Source organism: Sorex araneus, chromosome 1, assembly GCF_027595985.1.
Source record: "Sorex araneus isolate mSorAra2 chromosome 1, mSorAra2.pri, whole genome shotgun sequence".
Classification (NCBI taxonomy): Eukaryota; Metazoa; Chordata; class Mammalia; order Eulipotyphla; family Soricidae; genus Sorex; species Sorex araneus.
In genome coordinates this window covers 364454597-364477833 of record NC_073302.1, presented here as the reverse complement: position 1 = coordinate 364477833, position 23237 = coordinate 364454597, and the positions used below count along the sequence as shown (strand labels likewise).

Below are 23237 nucleotides of genomic sequence, written 5' to 3'. Positions count from 1 at the left end.
TGGGTGGAGGCGAGAGGGGTGGCGCGCGCGCCCCAGGCGCGTGCCCGCCGCCCGCCGCCGCCGTTCAGTCGGACTCGAGCGCCACCCGCTGGACGTAGAGCGCATCGCTCCGCTTCCGACCCGGGGCTGCAAGGGCCGGGGTCGAATTGAGGTTACAGCCCATTATGGCAAAATTATTGCATTTCCCTCGCAGTTCCATTAGGATGTACCAATTGTGAGGCCGTCAGCTGCCGATCGCGCGCCCGGCGAGGATGCAGAGGATTAGGGGGAGATGGTGACTTGGATTTTATTTACAACAACTTTATTTCCCCTGCTGTGCAGCCCCTCTTATTTTTTGTGTCGAGATTGGGGTCGGTTTTGCCCGTCCTGCCGGCAGCTCTGAAATTTGAAAATACAGATATCACCTTCGGGGAAGTGGGGAGGCCATTTAGCCAATTGGAGAAATAAATCCTGCCCGCAGCAGCAGCTACAATTACGGCTCTGTTTTTGCGAGCGCATGAGGGACAGTGTCCCTGCCGCTCTTAAATGACAGGCGTCTATTAAAGATAGCTTTTGTGTAGTGTTTCTCCGAGGCGAGGTCAAATTCCATACACGTTTATAACCGGAGTCGATTTTTCTCTCCTGTAAATATGGTTTTCGTGTCATTAGTTGGCTATTTGATTTGCTTTAAGTATCCAGCCAGAGATTCTTCACCACCCGGTCGCTTTCTTGCAGCCGGCCCGGCCCCAAGTCGGAGGGTTCTCGGCAAACCCAGCCAGTGGGCGCAGGCTCCCCAAAGCCCCAGAAGCTGCTGGAGGACCAAGGATCCGTGGGCCGAGTTACCCTGGGTCCTGTTTAAACCACCAGGAGTAGAATGAGGGTGTTAATGAAAGCATTTCAGGACAGCGCTTAGTACAGCTCCGTAGTTATTTCCCGGGGTTGTGCAAGACGAAAGTAAATCGCAAATGGAGCCGAAAGGCCAGGGGGGCGCCTCCCTGCTGCAAGCCAGGCATAGTAGGCGCCCCTGCCACGTTGGGAAGCCCAGATTCTTGCATCTCCCATGCCCCTGGGCCTCCTCCTTGGGTTCTGAAAGCATTCGTGGTGGTAGAGCCGTAAAGATCGGGGGCGGGAACGGCCATCCAAAGCCTGGAGCCTTCGGGAGCCCAGGAACAACCAGGGCTGGAAAGTTCCACCCGCGCCCAGGATGGCTGTGCTGTGCCGAGCTGCACTTCCACAAACCGTTGCCCGCCAGCAGAAAACCCAGGCACTCGTGGGGAACCTCTTTGTTCCTTGAGCTTCTTCCTGACTTGGGAGGCCAGAGCAAGGTTGGGGGGCAGCCGCAGGCCTCCTCTCTCCAAGATTGAGAGTGGATTTGGTGGTGTCCTCCGGGGCTTGGTGGAGAGGGATCGAGGCCGAAATACCCAAACACCAAAAGAAGCTTGGCCTGGGGGTCTTTCCTCTCCAGTAACCCCGAAGTCGCCAGCTCAGGGGCGAGCAGAGGCGCTGAGCATGAGAACCTGGAATGAATTGGGGCGCCCTTGGGCAGCCTTGGAGAGGAAGACTGTGTGCGCTGTGCGCCCCGCTCCACCGCTGGGACTGGCTGGGTGTGGGGGTCTTGTTTTGTTTGGTTTTTGTAAGAAATAAATGCTCAAACGTTGGCAAAGCTCCGGGCTCCCCTGAAACTGCGGAAGCCCCCAGATGGTGGGAGCCGACAGGGAGAAAAGTTGGGGAGCAGGCAAAGGCAAGGGGGCAAAGCCGAGGGAGGTAGCTGCGGCGATGGCCTGGTGGCTGCCCACGGCGTTTACTCGCCCGCCTTTGCCTCCGCGTCCTCCCCGCTGGGTTGGGTGGAATTGATGAGTTTATTTTCCTTTTTCCACTTCATGCGGCGGTTCTGGAACCAGATCTTGATCTGGCGCTCGGTGAGGCAGAGCGCGTTGGCGATCTCGATGCGGCGCCGCCGCGTCAGGTAGCGGTTGAAGTGGAACTCCTTCTCCAGCTCCAGCGTCTGGTAGCGCGTGTAGGTCTGGCGGCCTCGGCGCCCGTGACTTCCGTACACCGCACCTGCGGGCAGAAAAAGTGGGCGCCGGGTAAGCCAAGCTCCCTGCAGCCCACACCCCCAGCCCCCCAGTCTCACGCCCGGGCCTCTGCGCTGGAAACTGCCTGCGTCTCCCACCTAAATCTGGGGCCCAACGCGAGCTGGAAGGCTGCTTCCCTGCCAAGGGAGACGTTTGCCTCTAAAGTGACTTGGATGGCAAATTTTTGTTTTTGAAAAATCTGTTCGGTAAGAAAAGCTGAAGTCCCAAAGGGTCCGTGTCAATTCAGGAGACCCAAGCCCTGTGTTTGTGGGGGTGCTGTTTGTCTGAGAGTGGGTGGGTGTGGGGCTCTGCGAGGCAGATACCCTAAATTCACACACGGGTCTCTCTGAAGAGGGGTTGGGGCCAGCCATGTCTGAGCTCCTGCATGCTTTTGAAAATTTTTTCCAGTGTCAGCCTGCTCTAATTTTTACAACTGCCCCATTAGATGTATGGACCTTCTGAAAAAACTGTAGACTTCCCTTGGCAAAAAAAATAAGGAGGGTTTAAGCAAAAACACTCAGTGTTGTTCCAAAGTCTGCATGCGGCTCTGTCCTGGTCTAAAGATTCCCTGTGGAGTTTTGGGGAGCCAGGGGGCAGAGTGATGGATCCAGGGGCCATCTGGGATTCTGGAAAATATAGGACTATGTGGGGTATCTCTCTGCTGCCAAAGGGGCCCGTGGGTGGGGGCTGTGCTGGAGTTGGGGGTGTGTGTAGTCAGGAAGGCCTCAAGGATGCAGAAGTTGGCTGTGAGTGAGCAGAGGAGTGGAAGGGGGAGGAGAGGAGGGAGGAGGGAGAGGAAAAATCCTGAGGCTGGGGATGTAGCCCTTCATGGCTTTGGGGAGACCCTAAGAGAGGCCAGATGAGGGCCTCTGGCTACCCGAGGGGGTGAAAGGCAAGAGGGGGGGTGGGGAGGGAGCTTAGAGCCAGGCAGAGGCCCTCTCGTGGGCACTGAGCACCCTGCTATGTAGGGGCAGGCCCACCAGCCCTGCTTCCCTCCAGACTCAGGTTGCCCCTATCACACAGGTCTCCCAACCTGCCCTGACCCCCACCTCTCCTAAGGTGTCACCTTACGGCTGGCATAGGGGCCTGCCTTCTCTCTGCCGCAGCCTGATTGCCCCATTGGGAATGGGTTGATTTTGTGATGGTGGCTTGCTTTTTTTTTTCCTTAGGCAAAGAAACTTTGCATTCTTTCCTCCTCTCTTTTACTCTCCAGAGCCTCTTTCTGCCCTCTCGTCGTTCCCCTCCTTCCTTCTCGCCCTGCCTCCACCCCTTTCTCCCTCCACTCTCCTGGGGGGGCTACCGGGGGATGCCTTACCCGCACAGGAGTTCATCCGCTGCATCCAGGGGTACACCGGGCTCGTGTACTTCCGGTCGGAGCCTTCATCATGGAGGGCTTTGCCTGGCACGCTGCTGCTGTCGGGTTTGTACTGCTGATGCTCGGGAGAAAAGTGCAGGTAGTCCCCGGGGCCCCTCTGCTTGCCACTGCCCGAGGGCGAGGCGCCACTGAGGTCCTTATCAGAATAGAAACACGAGGTCCCGTACTCGTAGGACGCCCGGTTGCAGGCCAGGACCGAGTTGGACTGTTGGTAGAAACAAGGTGAGGTGTACGTCTTGTCCGGGAGGCTCGACGCCCCGTACGAGGCCGGGAAGGGCCTCAGCGCGTCATAGCCGGCCGGGTAGAGGGGCAGCTGGCCCAGGAAGGAGTCCTGGCCGCTGGGCAGGCTCCCGGGGAAAGTGGGATTCACAAAATAGGAACTCATTTGCGCGCCCCTCTGCAGGACTGTGATTTGTTGTGTATTAGTACATCTGGCTATAACTATTAGTAGTCATCGAACTGGTTTGTTTCTGGATGGCCGAACGCCAAAAGCGACAGCAGCAAATCGCACCAGCTGACGCGGCGGCGGCCAATGGGAGCGAGCGCCGGAGCCCGCTCCCCGGGGACCGCGGCGACCGAGGCAGCAAAGTTACAAACAGCCCCCAGCCCGCCCGCCGCCCGCCCGCCCCGCAGATTAATGGGCGCGCACAGCCTGCAGGCCCGGCTCTCCTCCCCGAGCGCCCGCGGCGGGCACGGCCCGGACAGGGGCCTGCAGATCAGGCCCGGCTCGGGGCACCGGCGGCCCGGACGCCGCCAAGGCCCAGGCAGGCCTGCGCTTCCCCTCCTCCCCACCTTTCTTCCCCCCACCTTTTTTTTTTTTTTTGCCTCGTTGGATTTTGCAGGGTTTCCTCTCCAAACAGGAAACCTGACAGCCCTGCGCCCAGAGGGGCGGTGACCCCGCTGCTTTGCTCCCCGCCCGCCGGCCCTCCCGGCCCTCCCGGCTTGGCCCTGAGTCCGCCCCTCCCCCTGCGCGCCCCTGCCCGTGGGTGCGGGCGCGCGAACTAGAGAAGGGGCTGCGTGAGGCGCGGCCTTCACGCCCTGCGCCTCACCCCAGCGCCTTAGGCATGGAGGGGGGAAATCTTCCCTTTCCTTCTCCCCTTCCCCACTCGCACCGGGGGGTGGGGTGCAATGGGGAGCCTGGGCCTCGCAGTTCAGCGCACAGAGCTCACCTGGAGCTGAGCAGGACGCAGTCCAACCACCACCTCTTCCTGCCCACCCCGCTCCCATCACCACCAACTCATCATCTGCGGGAGTTCCAATGGGCTCCCATCCAATGGCCAGAGCCCTCCTGCCCTCCAAGCATCTCCAGCAGCTCTGAGTCCTCCCTGTGCTTCCTGAACCCAAGAACCCAGGGCCAGAAACCAGTGGTTTGCCTAAGACAGGCGCTCCAGAGGCGTCGCTGGGAGCTGATCTCCGAAGCCCTGCCTCCCTGGGTCCTCTCCCCTTGCCCAGAGCCCCGGAGACTCGCCCTCATCCACCGGACCTCTCAGAGCAGAGGGGGATGCAGATGTGGACATTGTCCTCATGTCCCAAAGGCACAGGTGACCAAGGTCCAGCCCCGTACAGAGGTCAGCTAGCAAGGCCGTGGGGGGTAATTGATGCACTGGGTTTCTAGGGCGCTGGTTCTCCAGCCAGCACTGTTCTGGGTGTGCCCTCTTTCGTGCCCTTCTGGGACTGTTTGGGGAGGTTGCTGTCGGGGATACTGCCAGCACTTGCTCCAGAACCTGCAGTTTCAGCTCACCAGCTCCAAAACCGGGCCCAATTGCCTTTCTTTCTTCCTGCTACCACCGTCCCAGGCCCAGCCTTCTCCAACTAGAACATGAAAAGCCTGTCCTGGGCTTTTCTCTTGTCGGAGAAGGGTGCCTTGGTGAGAGCTGACTTTTACAGCGCCCGGATCAATCTCATTTTGTAAAATGTTATATCTTTCCAGTGGCATTTTTATGACTGTATTGGTGGGGCTTGTAAAACCCCTTGAATTAGCTTTACAATCCTCCATTCTGTGGAGTTTGAAGAAAGACTATTTATACGATTGGGTTGAATTTCCGGAGGGTGTTTATAAGGTCTGTGTAACTGATGAGAACAGGGAGTGGGTTCAGGGCTGGGGAGCTGGCCATGCCCCTTGAGGAATTTGCCAAAGACTTTTTTAGTCTCTTCTTTGCTTTTTAATCCCTCCCTTGCCTTGTCCTCACTTCCTCCTAAGGGAAAAAAATGCGAGAGGAATTGCCCAAGCTCAATCTCCTTAGAGTAGTAGCCTGTACCCTTGAAATCATGGCTGTCCAGGGATGGGGCTTGCTCAGAAGCCCGCACCCAGATCAAGCCAAGCCAGAAAGTTCCTCCTTTGCGTATTTAAAGAAGGGCCTGGTGGGAGAGGCTAGAATTTAACATTTCGCCCTCACTTGTTAGGGAAGGGAGACAAGCTGTTGGGGGGAAAAAAAGAAAACTCAAAGAGTCAAAAAATTAAGAAGGAAATTGTTTTGTTTTTAAACCACGCTGACAGAAAATCATGTTTGAGTTATTGTTTCTCCAACAAGATCATCAGCTGACAGTGATTTCAAGCAAGTTATTACAAAGAATAAATATAACCATTTGGACATGTTGATAAATGTCGATATTTATAATTTCTGCTTCGTTCCTCCAGGTCCCACACACTGTTACCGGCTAGTAGCTGCTTACTCCACCTATTATTATTTGTTATGATTTGACCTGGGCCCTCGGTCTAATATTTGTCCCAGCCAATGAAAGAATTTGATTTCTCAGCTACTTTCCCTAATTTCCATATATATTTATAAATATAATTTCTGGCTTCTATAGGCACTATGATGGAAAATAATCTATTAAATGGAAATCTCTATGTGTTCGCCAAGGCTGGGTCATATCATGTTGGCAGCTGCCCAATTTATTTCTCTAATCGTATACATACATATGTATATGTATTTATATCTATATACAGATAGATATATAGATATATATCTAGAGAGAGACTCGGGCAAGAGCAGCGCCCCAGACGCTGGAGGGAGCCCCTCTTGGGACGTGAGAATGGCCGCCACGACTCTGTTTTCTAGGTCAAAGCCACACAAAAAGTCCACTTACCTTTCAGTTACTCTTCAAGGCGGGGACAGGAGGAGAGCAAGACCTCCCCGTCCGCTCTGTCCCTGGGCTGCCCACTGAGCTCTGCCAGCCTGGAGGGCGAGCGGCTGGTGTCTGCGGGGGGCCCCTGGAAGGCCACCCTTTGGAGCCCGCCAGGCCCCCTGGCCCAGGCCAGCGCCCAGAGCACACAGGTGCGGCCTCTGCGTGTGCGGGCCCTGCCTGGCGCCCGCGCCTGCCTTCCTCGCCAGAGCCGGCCCTGCAGGCCTCGGGTCTACAAATGCTCTCTCCGATTTCCAAATCCCAGGGAGGACGCGTCCCCCGCACCAGCCTGCGCCCCCCGGGGCGCCTTGGGACGCGCAGTTTGGACAGAGGCAGCCATGACGTGCCAGGCGGCCTGTGCAACCAGTCTCCATGGTGCTGGGGCGCGGGGGCAGGCCCGAGTCTAGTCCGGCGTCCAGTGCCGTCAGGGCGGGTGGGCAAGGCGGCCGAGCTTCCTGGCCCGTCGGACCCTGGGAGGCCGCCCCTCGGGTGCTCCCTCGCCCCCCTCTCCACGGCCTGCTGGGGAAGCTCTGGGCCGCTCGCTCAGCAGTCGCGCCAGGCTGCACGACGCGGGGCTGTGACTGGCGCTGGTCCCGGCGACGGCCACAGCGTGGCAGCAGCGAGCGCCCGGCGCGGTAGCAATAAATAATCGGCCCGCGGCAGCCGCAGTCAGGCCGCCCGAGGCCCGGGGATGCAAATCCGTCGCTTTATCCGGCCCCAGCGCATCCACCGCGCGGGTGCACGTCGCCAACACCCACGGCCGTTCCTCCACCCCACCGTGCGCGCCCAAGCATTCTCCTAAAACGGGAAAACAACTGCTCAAAGCAAAACGCAAATAAAAAAATAAATAAAAGAACTCCAATCCCCCGACCACAGGAAGGTTTCTCATCGCTGTCCGGGCAAGCTCCCGGGACCAATCTGGCCAAGAAGCACCACGTCCAAGCCACAGTTTGTGCCACCGCGCGGAGATTTCCCGCCGACGCCCCCGTGGCGCGCTCCGCGCCTCCTGCCGGGCAGCGAAACGGTCACCGCGCCTCTCCGAGGAGGGGCGAGCGGTCGCCAGCCCCTGCGCCCAGATCTGGGCTGTGGGCCGAGGGTCCCCCTATCGCCCACACTCGGTGGGCGTCCTTTCTTGAGCCTTAGCTCTTGCCCCTGACACTTGCAACAAACAAGACTAGGTCTTGGACACCGAAACTTCCCGCCAAGCACACTCAGTGATTTAACCCCATCCTCTCCTCCATCCACCGCAGAGTCCCACCCACGCAACGCTTGGCTCTCTCCCCCCGGCGCACAGATTCCGCTCGCACCCATCGGAGCCAGCGAAGGGGCAGGCCCTCAGCAAAGGGCTCCGTCGCGATTAGTAAGTTGCCTGTTTGTTTCACCGCGCACCTTCCTCTCCCGACACAATCCCACAGATCTGGAGTGACCCGTAGAGTCTAGCAATCCCTTGCCCTCACCTCTTCCCACGTTCTCGGTAGGGAACTGTCTCCAGTTGTTGGATAATTTCATCTGAACAATTATATCATAAATAAGGGTGGCTGGGTGGAAGAAATGCAGACCCAAGAGGGTCGCGGGGGTGCAGGGACACTTCCTTTGGGGCTCAGGGAGGGTGTTGGGAAGGGGAGGGAGAACTCAGAGCCTGCATCCGTGCCAGGGCACTGTGCCACTGAAGAAAGAGGGGTATTTGCTACCTTGGGTAAGCCAGGGACAAGAGGAAGGGAGGGAGAGAGGTGTAAGGTGAGGGGGGTGTTAAACGGGTAAATGTGGGTGAGGGTGACCAGGTGCCCTCTTCAAAGCCTCCCCAGGTGCCCTCTGCCAGTACCGCGGCGCCTGCTGCCAGCTCACCACCTTTGCTCCTGTCTCCCCACATGTCTCACCTTCAGATGGCGGCTCCAGAAGCTCCTGCCCCTCTGACAGCTGTCGCTTGAGCTGCCTGCGGAGACGAACCGTCCTCAGTCCCGGTGCCAGAGGACGCAGGAAATTAGCCAGGTTGTGAGGCGCGCGGCAGCGCCCGGAGCCCAGCGCGCTCCACCTTCAGCGGGAGCGGCCCGGTTGGCCTGGGCCGGGGCCTCGCCTCGCTCTCCATCGCCGGGACAAAGCACAGCCGAGCTGGGCTGGAAGGCAGAGAGCTCCGAAGCAGGCAGGACCGAGTGGAGCAAAAGAATGCGGCTCTATTCTCGCAAGGGAAATTATAAAAAAGTTCATGTTCACGGTTCCCATCCACATGACCGACAGCGGCCAATGGAAGGGCCGAACAACTCATAAAGTTGTATTGCAAAGTTGTAAATTTTCATAAACAACAACGGATTTATGACCCTTTCCCCATCACTAAGAGGAGGCAGCTCTTACACCGGCGCCATCTTACCCACGGAGACCGCCTGACTTGGGGGCCGCAGGTTTCACAGACCCGCTGGGCCAGGTTTATAATAAAAGTGCTAGAAGCCAGCCCAGCCCTGGCAGGAGACTAGCGTCCTGGCCTTCGCCCACCCAACCCGTGCTGGTCCAAGCTGTCTACCCCTTATTTTCCCGTAGACACATACCACTTCAAGGCTTCCAGCCTTGAGTCTGGTGCCCCTTACCCTGTAAGGTACCCCTCCTTTTTGTACCCCTCAGTAGCAGTGCTAGACTCTGCAGTGGGGGATGGGAACCCTAAGTCCCACCTCCTTGCCTGGAGACAGGTTCAGGGCACAGAGACTGCACAGAGCTCAGTTGTGGGGAAATCACCTTTTCCCAGCTCACCCCAAACCCTTAGAGAAAGGGGGGATTTGGTGTGTTCATGGAATTCACTGAATTTTGCAAGGAGGTGCATTCACTATAAAATATCCACTAAGCAGAAGGTTCTGGGATCTGGGAGATGTTTGTACACGGAAACAAATATTGGATAAAATTCTCTTCCGCACACATATGCAAATATGCAGACACACTCTCCCCAAAACATAACCTCCATTGTGGATCTCAAAGTGTAATTATGAACCCAAGGAAAAACACACACCCTCTCACACAAAATTTGTGCATTGGTACACATACCAATACACAAATCCACACATTCAAAAAATGGCACAAAAAGTAATTCCAGCAGCGCATAGACTGATACAGAGATAGCCTACCTCAGGACGTGCTCAGCCCTCCATGTCTGCTCCCCAAACCTCTGGCCAGGGTTCCCCACCCTCCAAGCCCACCCTCTCTTTTCTGCCCCGAGATAAAGGAGTCCATGTTTCTTTGTCATCAAGCATCTTTATTTTTCTGTTACATAAAACATGGTTAGCTGGGTCAAACGGGAACTTCCCGATCCGGGAAACCCAGGCTAGAGGCGAGGCGGATGGGGGGGACGCGGGACAACACGGGGATGAGGGGCTCTGGGGAGGGCACTGCCTGCCCCACCCGCTACAATTAGCTCAAGACAACACACCATGCTCCAAAGTAACCCCATTAACACATCCTTCCCAAGTCAAGACAGTCTTACAAATGAGTTCTGAGACTATAAATGACACAAAGAAGTTGTTCAAATATACAGCATTTGCTATTGTAGGAAACCTCAGGGTATACATATTGAACATGGCCGGAGAGGGTGCAAGGAGGCTGGGAGCACCTCTGCAGTCCCAGGAAGGGGGAAGGGAACCCAAAGGCCTGCAGCTAGCTTAGGAATGCTCCCCTCCAGAGGTGGGGTGTGATGGGCCTATATTTGGGGTGCCCATGCCAGGGGAGGAGGGGAATTCTAGGTTGCAGCACTTAGAATGCTTTGGAATAAATATATTATTATTCAATTTAAATATAAGCCAATGCCCTGGTCCCCAGAAACCCAGCACCTTCCCAGCACAGTCTCAGAGACCCCAAAAGCTGGCTGGAAGGTAATAGGGCCTTGGCTGGGGAGGGGCTGACATTAGGTAGAAAGCAGCCAGCAAGCACAAAATAGGTAGTTTGGGGTGAATAGGTAGTAGTGAGTCAGGTCCTTGTGGGTTTGGGGGGGTTGCTGGGTGCCAGTGTTGGGACACTCTGGGCTCCCTGCGAGTGGAGGCCCATTGGCCTGGACCCATAGGTAGTTTGGGGGGTGCCTCTCATGGAGGCCTGTGCTAGGTAGTATTTTAGCCGCACCAGTGCAGAGCCGGTTGGCCTGGGGCTTAGGGTGTCTGTTGGGGGTCTTCGGAAGGAAACAGAGGGGATCTCCAGGGGGACCCAGTCTAGGTGGCTGCTCGGTACATAAAAGTTGGAATCTGGAGTGGGTACTAGGGGAGATGGGGTATGGGTGGGGACTGGGGTAAATTTTTTTTTTACATTTTATTTTTTCCTTTTTTTTTTTCAAATAAAATCAGTCTCTCAAGACGCTTTTGCTGACTGTCTAGTGCAGCCCAGAAGGCTCCAACTGGGTGCCTCATTCTTCCTCTTCCTCGTCGTCTTCCTCTTCATCTTCATCTTCCTCGTCGGCCTTGTCGGTGGCAGGGGTGGCTGCGGCGGCGGCTGGGGGCACCACGGAGCCCTCGGGGGATGCGGCGGTGGCGGGCCCTTCGTCTTTATGCTCCTTCTTCCACTTCATGCGGCGGTTCTGGAACCAGATCTTGATCTGGCGCTCGGTGAGGCAGAGCGCGTGGGCGATCTCGATGCGGCGCCGCCGCGTCAGGTAGCGATTGAAGTGGAACTCCTTCTCCAGCTCCAGCGTCTGGTAGCGCGTGTAGGTCTGGCGGCCTCGCTTCCTGTCGGGCCCTGCGTGCACACAAGGGGACCCAGCGACGGGAGACACAGACAGACAGGACAGTGCATTAGCCAGGAGGCGGACCCCCAGCCCACTCCCGCCACCCAGACCCCCGGCATCTCCCACCGCAGCGCGGGCCCGGGGAACTGAGCTGGAAAGAGCCGAGCGACCGCCAGGGCAGATCCCAATTGCGTGCCAGCTCCTCAGACAGCTCTGGGCGGAGGGAAGCTCCCGACCCCAACTTTACAACCGCCCTTTCCAGCCGGCTAGGCTCCCACAATGTCTGCTTCCCCCTGACAAAGGGAAATTGTAAATATCGAGTGTGGGCGAGTGGGCTCCAGGCGCTGGACTAGCCAGCCGATCCCCAGCTCTCTTCCCAGGCCTGGGGTGGGTGGTTGGGGGGCGACCCATCCTCCGACGCCCACAATTCAAGGGTGCCTTCCCACCCCAGAAGCTCGCGCCCCCATCTTCGGCCCTTCCTTTAGGACCCCAATCCTGACCCCCCGCGACCCCCCCAGTTCCCCGTTTTCCAGGGGCCCCTGGCACTGGGGCTTTGGAGGAGCCCTAATGGGCTAGGCGGTCCCCGCTTTGTAGAAAGAAAAGCCAGAGCGAAAGGAAAAGGAGGAAGAAGGGAGAGGAAAGAAAGGGGAGAGGGGGAGAGAGAGGGGAAGAGAGCGTCGCGAACAAACTTAATGTTACATTTCCAAGACAAATGGAGTTAAATAAATTTACGAGGATCGAACCCATTAATTGGGCCATAAAAAGTTTTATGAGCCTCATTTACATACAATGCTGTGGGCGCTCCACGCTATGGCGCCTCGGCTCTAATTAAAACCAGAAAGGCAGCGAGCGATGCCGGGAGTCACGGGGCCGCGGGCGCCCAGACGGCCCGCTCGCTCGGCGCTGGCGCTCGGCGCGTTCCGGCCCCCGCGCGCCGCGCGCCCCGCGCCCCGCGCCCCGCGCCCCGCGCCCGGCCAGCCCGCCCGCCCCGCGTCCGGCCCGGCCCGGCGCCTACCTGAAGACCGCATCCAGGGGTAGATGCGGAAATTGGCCTCGGCCGGGCCGTGCAGCGCGCCCTCATCCGCCTTGTCGCAGGCGCCTTTGGCGAGGTCACTGCAGAGCCCCGGGATGTTTTGGTCGTAGGACGCGCAGGGCAGGTTGCCGTAGGCGTCGGCCCCCAGGCCGTAGCCGGACGCGAAGGGGCTCTGATAAAGGGGGCTGTTGACATTGTACAAGCCCGGCACGGTCGAAGCGAAGGCGCCGGCGCCCGGCCCGTAGCCGCTTCTCTGCGAGTTGGGCGCAAAGGAGCAAGAAGTCGGCTCGGCATTTTGGAACAGAGAAGCCCCCGCCGTATATTTGCTAAAAAGCGCGTTCACATAATACGAAGAACTCATAATTTTGACCTGTGATTTGTTGTCCGGCAGCTTTCAGTGTCGGTTTTACGAGGTAGCGTGATATATGATAACATTACACCCCCAGATTTACACCAAACCCCATTTTCTTTTGGACGGAGCTCGCCGCAGCACGTGACCGCCCACATGACCGCCTCCGCCAATCTCGGCCGCCCTCACAGGTGGTCTCGCTCGGCGGGGCCCGCGGCCGCCTAGAATGGAAGGGGAAGAGGCTCAAATATGTAGCCAAGGAATCTGGCCGCGCCGCGCCGGCCCGCCGCGTCCTGCGGGACCCGCGAGCTGGGCCCCGGGACTCCGCGGGAGCGCTCGACCCGCCGCGCGTCTGGCCGCCGGTTCCGCACCGCTCCCTCTGGCCATCGGAACCCTGGACCCCGCCAGCTGGGACCTCTTCCTGCTCCCCGATTCAGGCCGCGGAGGATATCCGCGCCCCCAGCTCCTGCCCGACCCCCGCGGTCCTAGTGGGCGAGTCTCGGGCTCGGGGCGCGTCGCCCGTGCCCGCGTCTTCCCGCGTTCACATTCGCTGGAGGTGCGGAGGGAGGGTTGGGGGAGGCAATGATCGGCCCGCTCGGACCCCAAACCAGATGGGGCGGGCCCGGGGTCGCCTCCAGCTGCAGCGGGAGCGCCACCGCAAACCTGAACCATGTGGTTCGAATAAAGTCCAAGTCTCCCGGCTTCCTTTCCTTAATCAGCGGCACACTGTTTATCCGCCCTAAAGGAAGCAGTGAAATATTTATCTATTAATGAGCCTCATTTGCCAACAGATTTATTAACGTGCATTTCCCCTCCCTCCTCCTGACTCCGCAGGGCCCCGCAGGCTCTCTGTAGATTTTGCGCTAGGGCACCTTAGCTGGCCTGATCCCTAGAGACGGCTGGGCACTTGTGTTTTCTGCACCCTGTGGAACAGGGGAGATTGAGTTTCTGTCCCCCAGCTTGCAAGAACCTCGGGCCCTACACCTTTCCAGATAACCCCAGACTCTGTGCGGTTTCTGGTAGCCCTTACCATGGTTCTGCCAGGGCCATCACCAACTCTGCCCGTGTCTATTGCCTGCAGCAGTCCATGCCGTAGGGCCAGTTTGGAGGGGAGCAGGAGTTGGGGGTTAGGGCGCCCGGAGATTGTGGGCACTATAGATTTCCAATTCTTTTGTAGATCCCCCTAGAGAACTGGGTGGGGTGGGGGACTCTTCCTAACTGACAGCCCTCTCCAGCAGCTTCTCTTTTCTAAGCTAACGGAAAACGGGGTGTTCAGTTTACTTCTTTCCTCCCCACCAGGCCCCCAGCTTGAGCAGCTTACCTTCTCAAGCATCAGCCTTGAGCAGGGTTGGACCAGTCAAGCCCTTGCCGCCCACCCCACCGCTGGGTGGAAGGTGATGGGGTTCACTTTACCCCTAAATGCCTCATAAACTGCCCAGGCCCGCTGGCTTGCAGAGGCCAGGTCAGTCCGTCTTTTTACTGCTCAGCTCGATTGCACACCATAAACCGGACCTCACAATGGAATTGCCCCGGAAATTCTCCCCTAAATTATAGAGTTTGGTTCCTTGTGTACAAAGCACTTCCCATCACGTTCAGAGGGTCCAGGCCGCCCCCTGTTCAGCGCACCCGCTCAGGGGGTCTTAGGAGCACAAAAGGCGCTGATTCAGACCCGGATGCAGCAGCGCCCCAGCTCCTTCCTAGGGGAGAAACAAGGGGTGAGCATGGAAGGGACAGTCTCTGGCAGGTGGGTGCATGATGCCCTCCCCACACACCATAAAGGAAAGGGGGCAAGATCTGGGATGTGCTTTATGGGGGATCAGGAGGATATAGTCTGTCTGTCCTGATGGGACTGTAGGGGGTCAGCTAGGAAGGGAAGAAAGAACCCCCAAATATTCCCAATTGCTTTACTCTCTGGCAAGAAATAAAAAACCTAAGAAAGTTAAAGGAAGACGAAGCAAACAAGAAAAAGGCGAGGAGATCAAAGAGGCGGAATTAGACAGCTTTAGACCAATAAATTGTTGCTGGGGTGACACAGAGCAAGACGCAAAGAAAAAGCCTCGGCCGCCTCTGTCTAGACTCCGGCGGCTGGAGCTGCCACCGGCGACCGCTTTTAAAAAAGCAGAACCTGCCGGGGAGTGCGACCACTCCATGGTCGAGTGGGGAACAGTCACGGAAAGAAGCGGCGCATCTGCCTGCAGGGCCCGGATCCCGCCGCGCTCGCTGGTACTGGCGGGTGCGGAGCGCCAGGCGCGGGGCCAAGCGGTCTGGCGGCTCGGCCAAGGCGATCCTGACCCGCTTGCCCAGCCTCGGCTGCTGGCCGAGGCAGACTGGCTGGCGGCGGGGTCCGCGACCCGAACTTCCCTCTTATTTTTCTGCGCTGCTCTCTCCCCTTTTGCCTTTGGTGGCCGGGTTTTATTTAAAACAAACCAAAAAAAGGCCAAAGTCAGGCAATTACCCAGGCCTTTTGAATTCTATGCTTTCCAGCCACTGGTTTCCAAATTCTTCGGTGTTGAGAACATAATTGCTCTGGATTAAAGAGGATTATCATTTATAAAATAAATAATATTAGCTGACACTCTGTCCAGTGTGGGTGCAGTTATGTGGGTTTCTCGCCAGCCCCACTGTCCTCAGATAAAGACATTCCCACCGTTCCCCTGTGGCACAGCTCCAGGAGGAATGCGTTTTCCCGCATCTCTCTTATTAAAGAAATGCTCAATACTGAAAATCAGCTGAGAAATAGACCCAGGTCAGGGCAGCGAACGAAGGAGGGTTTGCACCAGTGTCCTGCACGCCCTGCACTCCATCAACATCCATCCAGGAACCATCCCTGGCCAGGCGGTGCGGGCAGAACCATCCCAACCGGACCATGGAGCCTCACGGAGCCGGAGCCGGGCTTGGTCTGAGCGGTTTGCAGAGTAGCGGTTCTCAGGGCGCTAGCCCCGGCCAAGGGCACGCCAGGCCCCCTGCCCCGCAGCCCTGGAGGCACCGAGGACCCAGTGGCCTGCACCTACTTGCGGTCTTGCTCTCAGTGAGAAGCAGCCTCCTGGGTGCTTCGTGGCTTAGTACCTTCACAAATCGAGTTTACTATCTGGCCAGGAAAAAGCAGCCAGTAGCGGCTCTTGGGGACAAGCTCTAAGACCCTCTTCCAGTAGAGACGGTGAAAATAGTGTATAGGATAGAAGAAAATAATTAAGAAGGCGTGTGTCTGTGATCGCCTAGCCGTGCGTGGGCTCAGAGGAAAAGGCAGGGGAGTGAGGTGGAGGACAGAAACGACTCGCTGAGGTGTCAGCCCTCGCTCCATGGCCTGGGTTTACAGCGTGGACAGAACCGAGATGTCGGTTGTAAACATTTTGTGGGCTTGGCAGGGCCCCCCCGCCGCAGCCCAAATAAACACGCAGGCGGCTACCGGCGCTTCCCAAACCCGCTCTGCGTGGCTTCTGGTGCATTTTCCCTGGGAAACCAACCCGCACCCTGGGCTGATGCCCCGCTCCAAGCTCAGGGGACCTCGGGGTGGTGGAAAGCTCCAGGGAGTGATGTCGGCCCAGGCTGGGGACAGTCCGGGCCTGGACGAGGGTACCCTTGCTCCTTTGGTCAGCGCCTCCTCAGAACCGCCGCTGACCCGGAGAGCCAGCGGCCAAAGCAGAAAGCCCAGTTTCCCTCCCCGACCCAGGCTGTTACTCGGATTCTCTTCCCTATCACATCTCGTTTAAGCCCCCAGGTCCGTCCCCGGGGGGGTTGCCCCACGCCGTGGCCTCTCCGTGTTTAGAGCCACACTAGACAGTCGCCAAGAACTATCTTTACGCCCCGTTTTCATTCGCTGGATTTTATTATCATATATTCGAGGCCGCGGGATCCCGACTCGCCTGAAGGGGTGCGGGCCCGCCCGACCATCCTCCGGGGGCGTCTGGGGCCAGGGCAGGCCCCCAAGCCCGGCGTGTGCCCTCGGCACCCCTCGGGGATGGGGGCGTCACCAAGTTCGGGGGGGCTGGAGGCCTTAGCGGTGGGATCCGTGCGCGGGTCAGCTGGGCTCTCGTGCCTCCCGCTGCCCCCGGGCCGGACCGGGCCGGGCCGGGCTCGCGGATCCCCGGGCGGCCCCGCGGCGGGGGCCACAGCCCGGCGGCGGCGGGCGCTCGGCCGCGGGCCCGCATCGCTCTGCCCTGGGCGCGGGCGCGGGCGGGAGCGCGCCGGGTCCGGGAGCGCTGGCCGCGTCCTTCCCAGCCCGGGCGTCCGGCCCGGCGTGAGTAGCACCGAAAATAGACAACAGTTGTTCATTCAGAGCTGCGGCTCCCATTCCAGAAAGGGATTTTTTTCTCGAGTCAAGTCGACATCTTAGGAAGTTTGCAGGGGCCGGGCGGCGGGAGATGGCGGCACGGACGCGTCTTTCGTGGAGCCACACTGCCATCTGCTGGCCGCCGCGCCGCACTGCGACCCGCCCGCCCGCCTGAAGTTCGTTCGCAGCCGACCACCGGCACCCAACTCCAAAAGCCGGCGGAGGCCCCCGGGTCCGGGGTGGGGGTGGGGGATGGGGGGATACGTGGAGCCCGGAATCGACGCTGCCGAGAGCGCAGTGCCCATAAAAGAGAGCTGTTTCCGCAGCCGCTGTATGGGCAGCAGACAGAGCAAACAAATGAAAGGGCTTTGGTGGAAAATCTTAATTGGGGCTGGACAGTTGTAAACTCATTAGGGCCGAATTCCAGACAGTTCGCAGACCCGGCCTTTATGGCACACCCTTGCTGCCCAGTCTTTGAAGTTCCTTCTGTCTGCAACAACAGAGGGCGTCCCAACCTGGCGGCGGGGTGGGGGCGGGGGGCGGGGGACGCGCCATCCACCCCATCCCACCCCCCCTGCGCCCCGTTCCCCCTTTTACGCGTGAGAATTTTGAGAACTTTGCGGGAGACGGCGGGTGGGGGTGACTGGGCGACGGGCTAAGAAAGAAAAGCGGGGAGCTGAGGTTGAACGCGCCACGCAGAAGGCGCTTGCGCCTCCGAAGCAGCGGCCTTCCCCCGGAGCCCTTTACACCCCATAAACGTAACAGCCCTCATATTCTTTTATGGCGCTTGGGGTTCCTCGGTTGCATGGGCTCTGCTGGGGGCGCGCGATGCAGGCCCCAGAATCTCCTGGGCACACTGACTTGACTCCAGGTGCCTCGGGGTGCTGGGACGCAGGGCTTCATCCACCCCCGCACGCTCCCCAAATGTCTGTGCTGAAGGCCTCGCTCTTGCTTCCCTCCTCAACCTCCGGAGGAAGCACGCTCACCACTTCGTTGGGGGGGGTCCTTCGTTGGGGAGGGTCTGGAGCCCCCCTGCCTCCTCTTATCTTTTTTTGTCTGGGAAGGCCCTGGAATTTTCTCTGGAATCTACTTGCACCCGTTTTTCTCGACATTTTGGGGGCCACCAAATGAAAAGGCGGACTTGTATTGCTTCTGGTCGGTGGTAGCCAGCACCCCAGTCCAATTCCCCAGGCCTTTCCACGGTCCCGAAAGCGGCCACAAAGCGGGAGTCAGGCCTCGGCCCCGGCCCCCGCCGCGTATCCCAGCCCTGCTGGGCGGTTCGTGGGTCTGTGAGCTGAGCCGCAGGGTTGGAGCACCCCCGCCAGCCCGCGCTGGTCGGCGGCTGCCGGTCCTGAAGCCCTCCAGGAGCAAAATCGAGGTGCATCTACCTCCACCCCTGTGGGGACCCCCACCCTGAGAGTGTACCCAGGTTTCCCTGCCCCCAGAAGAAGGTGCAAAGAGCTGATCCGCAAAAAAAAATAGAAAAGAATCAATATATTTTATTTTGCAAAAAGTCAAATATCATCTCAACACAACAATTTGGTCAGTAGGCCTTGAGGTAACTATTGCAGAATATACAGTGTATGTTCAGCCCGGGGGAACCCCAGACTCATCAAGGGGACAAATCTACAGTAGCCCGATGGCGTTTTCAGAGTGTATAATTTATTATCAATAAAATTAATTCCATTACAAGAAGCATTCATTTCCCCCCTGCAATTAAAAGTAAACGTAAACCATAGGTAGTAACCTTCTGCACATCTGTATAGCTCCACATTTTCTTGCTATTTGGTGCAACACACAGTATTCAAGCTCGTCTGATTACTTTTTCTTTAATGTGCGGAAAGAAAATTCTATATACAACGGACAAGTATAGAAGCATGTAAACACAAAAATGCCTGCGTTTTAAAAGTGGAGAAAACCATGAATTAATGTGGCCCAAATAACCTTTTAAATTTTTTGTTTGTTTGTTTCACTGGGAAATTCTTACAGCTAGTTTACAATCAAAGGTTAACAGCCTAGTTATACAGAAGACATATCCCACTACAGAGCTATACTCTATGTAACTGTTTCTCCCTCATAAACAACCTGAGTTCAAATTGAATTCTAGCTTTCACAATCACAACGGGTGCATCACCCGGCACAGAAGTTTGAGTCACAAAACATAATTACCACAATAAAACAGTGTTCAAGTATCTGGGCAGACTCTGCCTCACAAAGAGAAAATTAAATTAACTACACAGACTAAAAACTATACAGCCCGCCTCGTCAACAGTTGTGCATTATAAAAAGGTAGTTTTTTTGTTTGCTTGCTTGCTTGCTTGTTTGAAGCCAGAACAGGTAGATTTCCCCCCCCACAATATATACAAGCTAGCACACACAACCATCAGTGCCAATGCCCTTTTTGTTTTTGTGTGTGTGTTTTCATCTTAGAGAAAATGGAAAGCGTACAATACCTCCTCCATCAAAGCAGCAGGCCAAGGAAATTAGCCCAGTGGCTTGCCAGGGGAGATGAGGCCTGAGGTTAGAGCCGCTTTGTGTTGGGGGTGGAGGCTGGGGTGGGGATGGGAGAGAGGAGAAGGGGAGAAGGCGTCCTTTCTCCCTCCGGAGCTCGCGCTTGCTCTAGCTTTTCTAAATGAACTCTCCCCTCCTCTATGGGGCCGTGGCACATCACTCGTCCTTGGCCCGGTCCTTGTTGATTTTCTTCATTTTCATCCTGCGGTTCTGGAACCAGATCTTGACCTGCCTCTCCGTGAGGTTGAGCAGCCGGGCCACCTCGTACCTGCGGTCCCTGGTGAGGTACATGTTGAACAGAAACTCCTTCTCCAGTTCCAGCGTTTGGTGTTTGGTGTAGGGGCACCGTTTCTTGCGTGTGGAGCGAGCATGAAGCCAGTTGGCAGCTGGGTTACCTGCGGAGGGGAGGAGAGAGACAGGGATTTAGCTGCAAAAGGTCCCCCCTCATATCCTGGGGGGCCAAGGAGCCTTCTTGGGTCTTCGGCCAAAGTGCTGGACGCTGCTGAATGGGTTAGGAAGGCGGTAGAGCCTCGGACACAATGGAATCCTGGCAGACCCGATGCAGTGTCGGTCACTTACAATTGCACGCAGTAAAATCTTGCTGTCCCCTCCCCTGCAAGGCCCTCCTTTCTCCTCCTCTGTCCCTCTGTCCCCACCTCTTCTTCCTCCCACTCTGCACAGTGTAAAGAGTGAAACTTGAAAACGGCTCCTCCTGGATGCCCAGAGCGCCGCTGCCACCCTGGCTCAGCACTGCCCTGCCTCTGGCCCTAGCTGCCTCTGCCTGCCCGTTCCTCTTCCCTAATTTTCCTTCCATTCCCCCCACCCCCGCCCCACACTCCTTATTTGACCTCCCTGGAAGACCAGGGCAGCTGAGAAGGCCCGAGCGGGTGGCCCTGGGTGCCAGGCCAGCCCGTTCATGACTCTTCCAGTTTATTGGAATAATCTGGCATGGGGACCCTCGTGGCCTGTGGCCCGGTCGCCCGCAGCCTCCTCTTGGGCAGGATTTACGCCGCCACTGGCTGAAGGCAAGAAGTGGAGGGGCTTTCGCCCCGCTTTCCGAGTCCGGCTGCCGGCTGGAGTTGCCGCCGCCGCTCCTGGACCTGGTAGCCACACAAAAGGCTCTGTCTGCCGGCGCTGCTTTCGAAGAACGGCCCAAAGTGTCTGTGTCCTGGTCGCAGGCAGCCAAGGCGAGGGGCGGCTGGTCTTGGCTCGGCCCGAAGCGCCCGCCCCGCCCCCTCTCTCCGCAGCAGCCGCCTCGCCTCCCCTCCCCCTCCGAGCCCAGCGGGCCCGCTTGTCACGGCTCTCTGGACTTGGGGGCCCTCTCGGTGGAGTCCCAAACATCCACTTCGGGTTCCCGGCCTCTGCGCAGGAGGCGCCCAGCGCGGACGACTGCAGGCTTCAGAGAGAAAGCTGACGGGCCGGCAGATCCGGGCGGCCGGCGTGGAGGAGGCGGCCGTGGTGGAGGGAGGAGACACTTACTGGGATCGATGGGGGGCTTGTCTCCGCCGCTCTCACTCTCAGCATTGTTTTCGGAGAAGGCGCCTTCGCTGGGCTGTTTTTCTCTATCAACTGGAGGAGAACCACAAGCATAGTCAGTCAGGGACAGAGTGTGAGTGTCAAGCGTGGGACAGTCACCCCTTCTGGCCGGCAGCGGTTCAGGTTTAATGCCGTAAGGCCGGCTGGAGGGCAAGCCCGCGAAGGAGAGCGCGCCGGGCGTGGGCTCCAGCCAGGAGCGCATGTACCTGCCGTCCGGCGCGGCCGCCGCCACGGGCGCCTGGGGGTGCACGTAGGGGTGATGGTGGTGGTGGTGGTACACGGCCGCGGGCACCGCGTTGGCACCCGCCGCGTGCACCGGGTTCCACGAGGCGCCGAACACCGCCGCCTTGGACTGGAAGCTGCACGGGCTGAAGTCGGGGTGCTCGGCCAGCGCTGCGGCCTGCCGGGGGGGCTGGCCCAGGGCCCCCGGCGCATAGCGGCCGGCGCCCAGCTCGTCCGCGGCGTCGGCGCCCAGCAAGAACGAGTCCACGTAGTAGTTGCCCAGGGCCCCGGTGGTGGCCATGGCTGTGCCCCGCGCCGGCCGGCCCGACCCGCGGAAATTATGAAACTGCAGATTTCATGTAGCAACTTGGTGGCACCAGGGGGGAAGTACAGTCACCTAATAAGTTGCCGGCGCCCGCGCCCCCATTGGCCGCGCGCGTCACGTGCCCGCCCGGCAGAACAATAACGCGTAAATCACTCCGCACGCTATTAATGGCCCGGTGTTTTGCAGTCATAATTTTTATAGCAAAAGCCATATGTTTTTATGCAAAGGGATCGCGGCACTCCGCGATCGGGTTTGTTTTAATTGTGGCCAACGAAGATTAAAAGATCAAATCTGGCCTTGCCTCCGTGCTCCCTCCCCTCCCACCGCCACCACCAGACACACACTTCTTAAGCGGACTATTTTATATCACAATTAATCACGCCATCAGCGAGGCGCGGGGCCCGCGCGCGAGTGCGGCCAGCGGAGCCCCCCTCACATAAAATTAGACAATAATTGAAGCCATAAAAAAAGAAAGAAAGAAAGGCAGCCCAATCGCATGCTCGCTCTACTGTATTTAAATCTATATTTATGATATTTCATAAGGAGTTATTGTTTCAGAAGCCTACACGGGCTGGTGGGAAGTTGGGAACGACCAACAGATTCGTTTGCCTGGCCGTGGCTCCCAGCTGTAAAAATTTATGAGGACTTGGAAAGGTTAAATTAGACTGTTGTGTTTGGTTGGCGGCACCCCTGTAAATAATCCCTGCAGTCCCGGGAGATGCGAGTTTACCCCGGCCGGCCGCGAAAAGTCAAATTCAACGCAGCGTCCGTCCCAAACGGAGCCGCCGCCGCCGCCCCTGGCCAGGCGCACTGGCCGCCGAGCGGGCACCGCCTGTCTTGGGTCCCTGAAACCTGCCCGCCTGGAGCTGCGGGGCGCCCGGGGAGCTCCCCAACTCGCCGACGAGCCTCCACAGAGGGTCCCACGAGGGAACGGCCAGGGACCCAGCGGACAGGCGTCCTGGAGGACGGTTGCAGGGCCTGGTGGGTCCCGCGCCTGCGGCCCGGTCGGACCCCAAGCTCACGCGCGCGCTCGCGGCCCAGAGGCCCAACCACGGTGGGCGCCGCCGGCACGCAGCCCCCTCACGCTCCCGGGCCCCGCGAGCTGCGTTTGAAGCGCCAGGCCGCACCGATGCAAAGGAAAGTCGGCGTGTGGATAACGGCTACCCCGCCTGAGACCCCGCTAGAGGAGAGAGAGAGGCCCGCACCAGCCGGACAGCCCGTCGCCACCCAGTTGGCGAGTCCTTCGGGGCGCCAACCTCCCTGCCCGTCCCGGACCCTGGGCCCCGCCTCGGTCGCCCAGTCGGCCCGAGTGCTCTGCCGAGGCGTGCCGGGCCGGAGCGCCGAGACCGCGGCTCAAGGCCAGGGCTACACATTAACACGGGGAGGGGCACGGGGCTTTGACTAGACTCGCGTCCCTTAGCTTGGCCGGATTGAAGAGGCTATTTCTCACGCCTCAGCGTCTTTCAAGAGTAAATTAAAAGCTGCGGCAGGTCTGTTAATTGGAAGGAAAACCCCACTCCCTGTCCCACCAGAAAGGCGCTGGTCCTAAAAACGGGGTAATTAAATTCACGTGGGGACACTGTGCCTTCAAGAGTGTTTCTCATTAGCCCACTACCCTGGCGGCGCGGGCGGACAGCCTGGGGGCTTCCATTGCCATTTTGGCCTTCATCTTTACCAACAGTGCCAGCACCCCTCCCCCCATCCTCATGCCCCCACCCGGGGTAAGGACCCTCCAATGTCACTCCCTGA

At 58.4% G+C, this 23237-nt stretch overlaps 3 protein-coding genes across 3 annotated transcripts; all 3 read right to left on the bottom strand.

Annotated features, from left to right (window-relative positions):
- Nucleotides 1–1780: 1780 nt before the first annotated feature.
- Nucleotides 1781–3814, bottom strand: HOXA6 (homeobox A6). Its single transcript, XM_004604063.2, has 2 exons — nucleotides 3370–3814; nucleotides 1781–2040 (listed from the first exon to the last, which is right to left on the bottom strand). Exons 1-2 carry the CDS (start codon nucleotides 3812–3814, stop codon nucleotides 1781–1783), a joined length of 705 nt encoding a protein of 234 aa, XP_004604120.1.
- A 7110-nt stretch (nucleotides 3815–10924) lies between these two features.
- On the bottom strand, nucleotides 10925–12636 carry HOXA7 (homeobox A7). The gene is made up of 2 exons (XM_004604059.3): nucleotides 12258–12636; nucleotides 10925–11253 (listed from the first exon to the last, which is right to left on the bottom strand). Exons 1-2 carry the CDS (start codon nucleotides 12634–12636, stop codon nucleotides 10925–10927), a joined length of 708 nt encoding a protein of 235 aa, XP_004604116.2.
- A 6925-nt stretch (nucleotides 12637–19561) lies between these two features.
- Nucleotides 19562–21464, bottom strand: HOXA9 (homeobox A9). The gene is made up of 2 exons (XM_004604058.2): nucleotides 20885–21464; nucleotides 19562–19800 (listed from the first exon to the last, which is right to left on the bottom strand). The coding sequence occupies exons 1-2, from the start codon at nucleotides 21462–21464 to the stop codon at nucleotides 19562–19564; spliced, it is 819 nt and encodes a 272-aa protein (XP_004604115.1).
- Between the last annotated feature and the right edge of the window lie 1773 nt (nucleotides 21465–23237).

Excerpts from the sequence above, each read along its gene's own strand:
- HOXA6 (XM_004604063.2), bottom strand. The coding sequence starts at position 3,814 with ATGAGTTCCTATTTTGTGAATCCCACTTTCCCCGGGAGCCTGCCCAGC. Across the intron at positions 2,041-3,369 it reads GCGGATGAACTCCTGTGCGG|GTGCGGTGTACGGAAGTCAC; the intron begins GTAAGGCATCCC and ends TTCTGCCCGCAG.
- HOXA7 (XM_004604059.3), bottom strand. The coding sequence starts at position 12,636 with ATGAGTTCTTCGTATTATGTGAACGCGCTTTTTAGCAAATATACGGCG. Across the intron at positions 11,254-12,257 it reads CCCCTGGATGCGGTCTTCAG|GGCCCGACAGGAAGCGAGGC; the intron begins GTAGGCGCCGGG and ends GTGTGCACGCAG.
- HOXA9 (XM_004604058.2), bottom strand. The coding sequence starts at position 21,464 with ATGGCCACCACCGGGGCCCTGGGCAACTACTACGTGGACTCGTTCTTG. Across the intron at positions 19,801-20,884 it reads CAAGCCCCCCATCGATCCCA|GTAACCCAGCTGCCAACTGG; the intron begins GTAAGTGTCTCC and ends TCCCCTCCGCAG.